The following is a 12400-nucleotide window of genomic DNA, read 5'->3' on the forward strand; positions in this document are numbered from 1 at the left end:
CTTGCAATGAACAGTCGTAACACTTGTGGCCTGACACAAACAGAGACCCTAACTAACTAACTACAGGCCTGGTCTCAGTCTCTAGGCACCAACACTGTAATGAGGTGCGTGTACGATCTTACCGACCCGGGTCTGATTTGCATCCGCTGGTGACTCTGAACAGAACAAATGTCTCTCCAACAAGCATGCGGTACCGCAGTGTATGTTGCTTTGTTCCTCTGCTCTCATCAGCGTTCCTGGCAGCAATCTTCCTTCCTCTGGACAGGATCAGGGTCTTCAACACGATCAGCTTTACTTAGCTGCAGCTCTGGTCACTCTCACAGCCTTAATCTAAGATGGCTGCTCCTTCCTCTCCAGGCTCTGTGTGTGTGTAACCCCACCCCTCTCATGAATATGGAGATATATGAGCAGTCTGTAGCTGTGCTTAGGAAACAGCGACATCTTGTGGCCAAACAGCAGAATGTCAGTCCAGATCATTTAACTTCATTTAAACAAACACAATGTTTAGGCAATGAGAGCTGTTTCCCTATCTCACATAACTACAGTACGGTGATTTCTCAGGATAGCAGAGAACATTTGGTACTGTTCCGTGTGTACTAGCTACTGGTTCTCATGGGGTTAATCTACCTGTCTTGTGTCTGCACCTGTCTGGCAAATGTGCTTGTTCAGTCCACAATTTGGTTCCTGAGTTGTGTGTCAGTTTTGTTGAGTTCTCTCTGAAGTGAGTGTCTAGACCCTAGCTGTGCACTAATGTTCGCTAGATTATTTGTTTGTCCAAATGGCTCTGCCTGCCTTGTTCCTGAAACTTCACCCCTGAAGCCTTCCTGTTCCTGCAGCTTCAGCCATATATGTTCTTATTCTTGAAAATACCACTGCTAGATTGGTTTCTGTTGTATGTCTGGGTTCCAGAAGTATCTTCTAGTCTTCACATGTACAGTACCTAGTCTTTGTCTCTGTACGTCTGGGTTCCTGAGGCTTTCTCAGCCTGAGTGTCTGTTTACTCTGTATTTTCTGGACCTTAAAGAGGACCTCGTACTGGTTCTGACTAGGGATGAGCGAACTTCATATTTTGACGTTCGGGTTGGGGTATATGCTGAGAGGACTCCAGCATAACGAAAACTAGACGGATCCATTATGCTGGCCATAGACTTTTATTATGACCGAATGAATAACGGAATGCCTCTAAAAGCATTCCATTATGCATTCCGTCATGAAATTGAGTTATGGTCCGTGGTAACGGAATCCATAACGCAATTCAGCATATACCCCAACCTGAACACGAACTCGAACTTCAAAATATGAAGTTCGCTCATCCCTAGTCCTGACGTTACAATATTAGTACCTGGCGGTGTAGGGCTTTATTAGTAGATGATAGGGCACTTTTTTTTTTTCAGATGTGCTGCTCTTTTCCCCCGCTGTGCCCCCCGTTCACTTTTCCCACCCTGTATGCTAATTAGTAGCATCGGTACAGGGAGGAGGAGACTGGCGCATTTCTCAAGTGGCGTCTCCTTCTCCCTGGCTGTGATCTGGCCAATCACAGCGGAGAGCGTCACATCCAGGGAGAAGGTGATGCCCCTTGAGAAACACTGCAGGAAAGGAAACTGTTAATATCGACAGACAGGTCTACACCCATAGTGTTACATTCTACAGCCATAGCGTTACATTCTGCACCCATAGCGTTACATTCGACACGCATAGTGTTACATTCTGCACGCATAGTGTTACATTCTGCACGCATAGTGTTACATTCGACACGCATAGAGTTACATTCGACACGCATAGTGTTACATTCGACACGCATAGTGTTACATTCTGCACCCATAGAGGTACATTCTACACCCATAGCGTTAGATTCTACACCCAGTGTTACATTCTACACGCATAGCGTTACATTTTACACCCATTGTTACATTGTACACCCATAGTCAGCCATTGTTTCTGTAGCCTGCATTATCTACTTACCCAGAACAATAGACAATGCACAGTGATATGAAAAACCACATTCCCCCACCAAGCCATTAATCAGTGTTGTACTAAAACAGTAATTTTGTACCAGCCCTGGGCAGGAAAAATATCCACCTAGCAACACTCCCTGACTCCTTGGCCTCCATCCATGCAGTACAGAACATTATATTGCAGTGCTTTACGTGAGAATAAGCAATGTATACGAAGTGCACGCAGGGTCATAAAGTTGATTTATTCTGATAGGGGAAAAAAATTCAAACGCAATCTAAAATGTAAAAATCACTCCAGGGGTTGTCTATTTTTTATAACCCCTTTTTTCATAGGCGCAGTTTGTGCTGCTGCTGGAACCCTTGGCGATCAGCTGTGATCTATGGTGGAATCCAACAGCAACTTATCCTACAGCACCACTACAAATCTGTGCAATGCTCCACAGCGCCGGGTCCTCCAGAGACAGAGACACTTTTCGTAGCCTCTATTTACTCTGGAGAGGTTCCATACCGGAGCCCCACCGTGGGTCCCGAAGTACAGATTTAAAGGGAATGTGTCATCAGGTAATGACATAATGTTTAAGGTTTTAGGTTAAACATATATTATTTTTTGTAATAATTTTTGGTGACTTTTTTATTTATTATAATTTTTCCATGTCATATAAAAATTAAAAAAAATCCACCACAATCATGCAGTTTCCGCATGGCCCACTAGACCTAAAATGTGTTAAAGGGGTTGTCTCATTTTGGCAATTATCATTTATTATGTAAAGAAATTGAATACAAGGCACTTACTAATGTATTGTGATTGTCCATATTGCCTCCTTTGCTGGCTGGATTCATTTTTCCATCACATTATACACTGCTCGTTTCCAGGGGTTATGACCACCCTGCAATCCATCAGTGGTGGCCGTGCTTGCACACTATAGAAAAAAGCATTAGCCTATGTGCGCTCTCAAGGCTGACACTTTTTCATATAGTGTACAAGCACAACCACCACTCATGGATTATAGGGTGGTCGTAACCATGGAAATTAGCAGTGTATAATGTGATGGAAAAATGAATCCAGCCAGCAAAGGAGGCAATATGGAGAATCACAGTACATTAGTAAGTGGCTTGTATTAACGTTCTCTACATGATAAATGCCATTTGCTGATGTGAGACAAACCCTTTAAGATGTCCTGTTTTTGAGAGAAGCTACATGGCCAGGAGCTGACCTCATTCACTACTATAGGAGATCTGTAGACATGCTCTGTGACCTGTGCAGAGGTCAGGAGGGAGCTGATAAGCTGTGATATCACCTATTGTGAAAGGTGGATCATGTAATATCTATACAGAGGTGATATTTGTCATTGTAATCCCCCTCTTCCGATGATAATGTGATGGCTACTGAAAAGTGAACTGCAGTATTATATAAAAAAAAGTTTAGATAGTAACATGTAAAATTTAAAAAAAACTCTTGAACAATTAAAAAAATATATATATGTTTAAAGGGGTTTTCCAAGAGTTTTTTTTACTGATGACATATCCTCTCTGGATAGGTTATCAGTATCTGAGCAGTGGGGGTCCCACACCCGGGACCTCTGCTGATCAGATGTTTCAGAAGGCACTGTCGCTTGCAGTAGGGCCGCGGCCTTCGCGCACCTTTCACTAGGCCATGTGACGTCACGTTCATTGGTCACATGACCTAGGAGCAGCTAAGCCCCATAGAAGTGAATGGGGCTGAGCTGCAATACCCAGTACAGCCGCTATTAAATGGATGGCACTGTGCTTGGTGAGCTGTGAGAAGGCAGTGGAGCTACTGCAAGAGCCGGTGCCTTCTCAAAAGGCTGATCGGCAGAGGTCCCAGGTATCAGGCCACCACTGCTCAGATACTGATGACCTATCCAGAGGACTGTATGATGGAAGAGCTGCCAGGCTGGTTGGCGGTAGGAGGGTCCTTCCACTCAGTCCCAATAATGGCCAAACGTAATGTAGAAAAAGTGTAAAAGGGCAACTGTTTCTGGCTCTGCTCCAAATATCTCCAAAACCACATTTTTTACCTCAGTTGAAACGCGTTGTAATAAAGACTTTTCTTTTTATATATACCATTTTTGGAGAAGCGCCAGGAAGAATTGCCTTTTTGTAATGTTTGTACATACAGCTGTAAATGAGTCATATGACGTTTGTGGACCAACTACGTAAGGTCAATGATGTGCAGCAATGAATGTCACATGTAGGATTGCAAAATCCTTCATCTTTTGTCATCTTGATAAGAGAAAGTCTTGAAGATAAGGCAAGATTTCATTTTATTTTTTCTGAGAACCTATATCACCATCTAGTGGCATATCACAAACATGCTGACAAAGGTAGGCTGGAACTCAAAAATACTTGAAGATAAGACCAGCACTCACTCAAATGCAGTTTCTTTCCTTTATTGGTCACATAAATAAAGACACTTGTGACATGTTTCGGCTTAGGGAATGAGCCGTTCTCAAACAGACCTGAAGAAGGGTCACATTGTGTAATGTGTTTAGGGGGACCCAGGAACTAGCTGAGATCACGGCCCTACATGTGACTCCAGCAAAGAACATCTCACAACCAAAAGGAACTTTCATCTTACCCGGTAACTGACTTTTACTCTGCTTAATCCTGTTGTACCCATATAACCTGTATCTGTAACCTCAGACCACTGTATATATTCTCTGTGTATATTGTGTTATATCTAGTGTGCCCTTATGGCGATTAAATATATAATTTAATCTTGTGCTGTCTTGTATCTCGATCACGAATCCTCACGTCCGTGTTTTGGCCTAGTTATAAGCTACCGCGGGTTGGTTTCTCACCCTATATAATCCCATTAGCGGACTGGGCTTATATCAAACGAGAAGCTGGTGGCAGATAATCCGAGCTGAGACAGCACTGCTTTCACTGCGGCTGTGAAAAGGCTCTCTCAGCTTGTTGCCTCTCTGTGCCAGCGTGGACAGGAGGTATATGTGTACACTGTACCAAGCTGACCTTACCTGCTCCTCTGGAGGGTGTAAAGTCACGTTTTTGGTAACCCGTGACCATACCACGTCTCGTGAGCTCGACGTAGGCGACGTCAAGCGGGCACGAGTGTCACCGCCAGTTCTGTGAGAAGGTCTGGCAGACGTCCTTCTCTACCTCTTGCATGATGTTCTTTGTTTTGGTTTCACTTTGTCATCTCCTTTCCTTCTCCTAGGTGTCACCTATTTAGACTAATCGTCTCCCTTTATATTCCCTCCCATACTGCCTCACTTTGCGGTTTATACAACTTCCTGGATGAAGTGTTCACTGATTGAGGCTGCTGCTGCTGTTTACTCAGATAGGTCTTTTCATGTATTGTGTTTCCTTGCTGGCTTGATTCTAGGTGATCCTGACTCTGTCCGTATTAAGTGCAGGGAGCCGGTGGTCGTGTCCCCTCACTATTATAGGGTTTTCAGGTGTTGCACAGTCTTAGGTACGTGGGCATGCAATCGTCTACCATTGAGACCCTTGCAGGGACATAGCAGTCAGGGAGAGCTCTTAGGGTTTTATAGGGCTCACCTGTATGCTCCTAAGTTTGGGATCAAGCCAGTCGGACATTTATTCATAAGTTCCAACTATCTGCAACATCATCCGTGACAACGAGGTGTGGTATTCGTCACACTTTCTAAAATAGTCATTACTTTACATTCCCCATAGGTCTACTTAATGTTTGGATCATTTTGTAAATTACATTTTTCTTTTTTTTGGGACGTTAGAAGGCTTAGAAGTTTAGAAGCAAATCTTGAAATTTTTCAGAAAATTTCCAAAACCCACTTTTTAAGGACAAGTTCAGGTCTGAAGTCACTTTGTGAGGCTTACATAATAGAAACCACCAAAAAATGGCCCCATTTTAGAAACTACACCCCTCAAGGTATTCAAAACTGATTTTACAAACTTTTTTTAGCCCTTTAGGTGTTCTACAAAAATTTATGGAAAATGTAGATAAAATTTCAGAATTTCACTTTTTTGGCAGATTTCCCATTTTAATCAATTTTTTTTCAGTAACAAAGCAAGGCTTAACAGCCAAACAAAACTCAATATTTATTACCCTGATTCTGTAGTTTACAGAAACACCCTATGTGTGTACGGGCACAAGGCAGGGCGCAGAAGGAAAGGAACGCCATATGGTTTTTGGAAGGCAGATTTCACTGGGATAATTTTAAGTCACCATGTCACATTTTAAGACCCCCTGATGCACCCCTAGAGTAGAAACTCCCAAAAAATTACCCCATTTTGGAAACTACGGGATAAGGTGGTTTAGGGTACATATGATTTTTGGTTGCTCTATATTACACTTTTAGTAAGGCAAGGTAACAAAAAATAGCTGTTTTGGCACCCGTCCGATCAGCGGACCCCTGCCGCTGATCGGGCGGGTGCAGGAGCTGCATGTACGGCGCTGGTCCTTAAGTCACGTCCACCAGCGCCGTACATGTACGGCCTGGGTCTTTATGGGGTTAAAGGGGTTATCCAGTAAATTATATTAATGACCTATCCTCAGCATAGGTCATCAATATCAAATCGGCCGGGAGCTCAGCAAGTGCCGTGGCGTTTTCATTGGACATGTGATGTCACCGTACATTGGTCACATGGTCTTGTTGCAGCTCAGTCCCATTGAAGTGAATGGGGTTGATCTGCAAAACCAAGAACAGCCACTAGGATAGGATAGATTATCATCATCATTTCCTGGATAACCCCATTTAAAGGGAAGCAATCTATTGCTTCATTCCTGGGGGGGGGAAATTTTATGCAAATGAGCAGTTAAAGACCATGGACACCTTTTGGGGGCATTTTCTATGATTACATTTTACTCATTTTTGGCTAAAAATAATTTTTTCGATTGAACTTTATTAAAAATTTTCTGCTGTTTCTGAGATACAAGTGTTAAAAATCAGTCTGTTTGCAAGCTGTCACTTTCTGTTTTCTTTGAATCCCATCAGCTGACAGCTCATGTGAAGCCTTATCTCTGATCTCCTGACCTCATGAACACGTATTTAAGCCATATTGTTATCAGTGTGATAAAAATTGAGCTATAATGAGCATATATGAGGTCAGGAGATCGGAGATAAGAGCTCTACATGAACTGCTGATGGCAGGGCCGTAACCGTCATTATTTACTTGTTTATAAAAGGGGAAAGCACTTAACGACACAGCTATAAGAGCTGCATAGCCACTGACTGAAAAAATATGAGACTTCTACTGTAGACTCGTTTATAGCTTTGATAGCTAGTGTACATACATACACATGACAGCTGCCCCAGCACACTCAGCTCTGCTATATCTCTATATGACAGCTGCCTCAGCGCACACTCAGCACTGCTACAGCTATACACATGACAGCTGCCCCAGCACACTCAGCTCTACTATATCTATGCACATAACAGCTGCCCCAGAGCAATCAGCTCTGCTATATCTCTATATGACAGCTGCCTCAGTGCACACTCAGCACTGCTACAGCTATACACAAGACAGCTGCCCCAGCACACCCAGCTCTGCTACATCTATACACATAACAGCTGCCCCAGGGCACTCAGCTCTGCTATATCTCTATATATTATAGCTGCCCCAGCACACCCAGCTCTGCTACATCTATACACATGACAGCTGCCCCAGAACACCCAGCTCTGCTACATCTATACACATGACAGCTGCCCCAGCACACTCAGGTCTGCTATATCTCTATATATCTATCTACTGTATAGTAATACTTAGATATATAGATATAGCAGAGCTGAGTGTGCAGGGGCAGCTGTCATGTGTATAGATGTAGCAGGGCTGGATGTGCTGGGGCGGCGGTCATATATAGAGATATAGTAGAGCTGAGTGTTCTGGGGCAGCTGTCATGTGTATAGATGTAGCAGAGCTGGGTGTGCTGGGGCAGCTATCATATATAGAGATATAGCAGAGCTGAGTGTGCTGGGGCAGCTGTCATATAGAGATATAGCAGAGCTGAATGTGCTGGGGCAGCTGTCATATAGAAATATAGCACTGCTGGGTGTGTTGGGGAAGCTGTCATATTGTATAGAGATATAGCAGAACTGAGTGTGCTGGGACAGCTGTCATATAGAGATATAGCAGTGCTGGGTGTGTTGGGGCAGCTGTCATGTGTTCGTTACAGTATGTGGTGTTTGCGGCAGTCGCTACACTGGCCAAGGAGCCTCCTCGCTGTCGGCACAGCCAGCCGCGCGGCAGTGAAGGCTACCGGCCTAACGGGAATTTTCCCGGTAGCCCTGGCTGATGGGATTAAATGAAAAAAGAAAGTGACAGCTTGCAAACAGAGTCATTTTTAACCCTTGTAGCTCAGAAACGGCTGAACATTGAAAAAATTATTTTTAGCCCAAAATGAGTCAAATGGAATCATAGTAAAATTTCCCCAAAGGTGTCCTTTAAAAGGGTTTTCTGAGACTGAAATACTGATGACCTTATCTCCGGATAGGTCATTAGTATCTGATTGGTGGGGGTCCGACACCCAGGACCCCTGCCAATTAGCTGTTTGAGAAAGAACTGGCGCTCGTAGTAGTGCAGCATCCTTCTTGCAGCTTTCCCTAGGCCGAATGATGACACGTTCATCGGTCCTGTGGCCTAGTAGCAGCTCAGCCCCGTAGAAGTGAATGGGGCTGGGCTGCAATACCAAGCACAGCCACTATACAATGTACGGCGCTGTGCTTGGTGAGCATGAAGAAGGCTGCAGCTTTCACAGGAGTGACGCTGTCTTCTCAAACAGCTGATCGGTGGGATCCCGGGTGTCGGACACCCATCGATTAGATACTGATGACTTTTCCAGAGGATAGGTCATCAGTATTCAAGTTTCAGAGAACCCTTTTAAGTGCCCCGAGGGCATCCCCAAAACACTTTGTGCACCCTTACTCCTTCTGCTTCTTCTGTCAGCCCTCCCTCTCCTTCTTGCTTGACAAGGCCAGGCAGATGGCTATGCAGAAATCTGCACCCCTGCTGATCAGCTGTTTTTGTCGCTCCCATGTCTGAACTATATAGCTCTGTCCATTGTGCAGTGAGTGACGCTGGTTACTTCAATGGGAGCAACACTGCAGTAACCAGCTGCGTCCACTACACAACAGATGGAGCTGTGTAGTTCTGGTGATACCCCAAAACAGCTGATCATCCGGGGTGCTGGGTGTGGGACCCCAGTCGATCAGATAATGATGGCCTATTCTGAGGATAGACCATCAATAGTAACATCCGGGACAAACCCTTTTTGACTCATGTATATTCTCCATGAGAAGGTCACCTTGTATTGCAATTAGCTGGTTGTCTCAAATTGATTTCAATGTATATATTCCATTCACATAATATTACAATACTGAAAAAATTGTTTTTTGGGCAGTTTTATTTATGAATTCTTCTGACCAATGAATGTCTTGAGTGTTTTCTTATTACTGCTGGGCACAGGGGTGGCGGTACGATGCATAACCATTGTCAGCTGTAGATAAAACCAGACATGTTATCCCAATATTACTCCAAAGTCTACACTCATTTCAAAGTAATAACATCCCATGTGCTGCAGAGCGGTGTATCTGTTGGAAACATCTTACTGGACCTCCATACATATTCTCATTCTCAGTGATTGTCTGTCATTTATCATCATGTCATTGTAAGGTCCACTCATGATTCATTGGTTAATACATCTTTATAGTGGTTGGCGTCCCATTTTGCAATGTAGAGCTCCAAATGCATGGAGTTAAATGACAAAATTATGGCTTTCTGCAACCACCACTAGAGGGAGCTCTGAAGCTTATTGCATACTAGGTTGTTATTGACTTCAATATTAGCTCCCCCTAGTGGTGGCTGCAGGCAGACAGAATTGTATCATTTTGCTACACATGTCTGTTCAGGGGATTCCGATCAGTGTATAATATGATTTTCTGTAGTCTGGACAAATAAAAAAATTGTGTTCAAAGCCATCATTGCTGAAATAGCTCCCTGCACAAGTCAGCACTTTCTGATTGTATGATTGCGGAGCAGTGGGGAACTGAGAGTCTCCACAGGAGTCCTCTAAGTTTAGTCATAGGCTATAGGAAGCCATTTATGTAGAAGAAACTTGACCGGCTTCATGGTAAGTTTCAATGAATTTTATATTTTCTGTAGCTCTCCTCCCCTGCTTTATTAGACCTGGGCTTATGTTCACATGATGGATGCAGCAAAATCACAGGTTACCATGACCCTCATATAACCTTAAATGGTTATTCTATCCTCATGATCAATATTAAAAGCGCCGATCTGATACTGAGGACCTACATCGAAATCTCGGACAACTCATTTAACATTGCCCCATGAAATGTTTCGGGACCTTGTTGAAATTCATTTTCAAAAAACCCATAGGGGTTTTCAGTATTTTTATATTGATGGCTTATCCTCAGTAGGCCATTGAATATTTCCGCGGTACAGGATTAGCTCCAGCGTCTGAACTGCACGGCTCCATCCATTGTGTCGCAGACGCGGCTGGTAACTGTAGAGCTGCTTCTTTAGAAGCGAATAATGCATTGCATGCAAAATAGAGAGAGCTGAGCAGTTTCAGCACAGGAGCTAATCCTGAACAGCTGATTAGTGGGTCTGCCGGGAGTTGGACCACCGACCGATCTGATATTAGTAGTCTACTCTGAGGACAGACCACCAATATCAAAATCCTGGATAATCCCTTTAAGCCAGTTCTTAGCAATGCACCACTTGTTACCAAGTAATCTTATAAATATGGAAGAGTGATTTTGAGGTTTTCATTGAGAAAAAACTTAAAAGGGTTTTACGACATTTAAATACTTATAGGCCACCAGTATCTGGTGGGGGTCCGACACTGGAGACCCCCGCTGATCACATGTTTCAAAAAGGCACTGGTGCTCCTGCTCACCAAGCACAGCGCCGTACATTGTATAGCTCTTGTGCTTGGTACGGCGCTTAGCCCTATTCACTTCTATGGGGCTGAGCTGCTCCTAGGCCATGTGACAGATAAACGTGACATCACTCAGCCTAGGGACAGCTGAGAGGATGCGGTGCTACTGATGACCTAGGGATTGATCATCAGTATTTAAGTCTCGGGAAAACTCCTTTAATGATAAATCACTATTAGTGTTGAGCGAACTTGTATTTGAAATTCGGTATCTAAAGTCCGGGTTCGGGTTATCGAAGAATTGCGTTATGGATTCTAAATTCCGTTATGGTCCATGGTAGCGGAATCCATAACTCGATTCTTCGATAACACGAACCCGAACTTTAGATGCCAAACTTAAAACACAAGTTCGATCAACACTAATCACTATATTTAGGAATTGAGTTGTGCACCAATTTCCATTGAGTCCTATGTCCTCCTAGATCCCTACAAATGTTGGAATTTTCAAATGTTGGTATGGCTAATTATCTGAATACTTCTAGAACCTATTGGTGCCAAAATGAAGGAGCCATAGTGTGTATGCATCTACTGTATAAGGAGTTTTGAAGAAGCTTGAAATTTGATGAAAGCCAAAGAACCTCAAGTTGCTTCCTCCCTCTGTAGACATCATATCTAATAATATTGAGATAGTATGTGTCTTGACAGCTCTATAATTACCTGTTTCATAGTAATCATACACATAGATGGAGCCAGTCTTCACATTTAGCACTCTATTGCCCATTATAACGTTGAATGATAGGTAAGTTGTGTCACAGGTAACCTAAAGGAAATACAAAGCAAGGTAAAACCACAAACTCATCTCCAAAGATCACAATGACTTGGACAGCATGGTGGCTGAATGGTTAGCACTATTGTCTTGCAGTGGGTCTTGGCTTTGAACCTAGCCAAGGAGACTATCTGCACGCAGTTTATATGTTCTCCACATATTGGTGGATTTGTCCCAGTTCTCTGGTTTCCTCCTATAATCCAAATACATTCTGATTGTTGGTTGATTGGCTTTTGATGGAATTAGCCCTAGGGTCTGTACAAAATATGGAAATTAGATTCTGAGCCCCATTATGGACAGGGACTGATGCAAACTGACACAACCTCTGTACAGCGCTGTGGAATATGTTGGTACTATGTGAGTAAAGGGAATGGGAAATAGATAAGTGTTTACTCACAGATTTTAGGTACAGGTTCACATGATTGTTCTTGGTCTCACTGTTGGAAATCACTTTTTTTTCCACCAACTGTGAAAAAAAAAAAAAAAGAACATAACTAAAATTTTTCCTGGTGTTTCGTAACAATCCTTGCTCCAGAATCCAGGTAAAGCGGTAGGCAGCTGCCCATTTCTGGGGCAGAGAGGCAAAAGGAGCCAGTCTATTCCCTTTTCAACTTGTTTGCCTGGCTTCTGGAGCAGAGATTGTTCCATATTTTAAGGACAACAACCAGCAGAATGACTTGAATCATGGACTACTGCACAAATTAAATATAATAAACCTTAATCAGATACGTTACTGTATAGAAGTGCAAGGACTGCACT

At 43.3% G+C, this 12400-nt stretch overlaps 1 protein-coding gene across 1 annotated transcript in view; it reads right to left on the minus strand.

Annotated features, from left to right (window-relative positions):
• Positions 1 to 9367: 9367 nt before the first annotated feature.
• The window catches only part of LOC121005473 (ovostatin-like), a 126545-nt gene continuing 123512 nt past the window's right edge, over positions 9368 to 12400 (minus strand). Inside the window, exons 33-35 of the mRNA XM_040438242.1 lie at positions 12039 to 12107; positions 11533 to 11635; positions 9368 to 9414 (exon numbers count right to left, since the gene is read on the minus strand). Of these exons, the coding sequence (XP_040294176.1) occupies positions 9368 to 9414; positions 11533 to 11635; positions 12039 to 12107 (219 nt within the window). The remainder of the gene's footprint in view (positions 9415 to 11532; positions 11636 to 12038; positions 12108 to 12400) is intronic.

Source organism: Bufo bufo, chromosome 6 (genome assembly GCF_905171765.1).
Source record: "Bufo bufo chromosome 6, aBufBuf1.1, whole genome shotgun sequence".
Taxonomy (NCBI): Eukaryota; Metazoa; Chordata; class Amphibia; order Anura; family Bufonidae; genus Bufo; species Bufo bufo.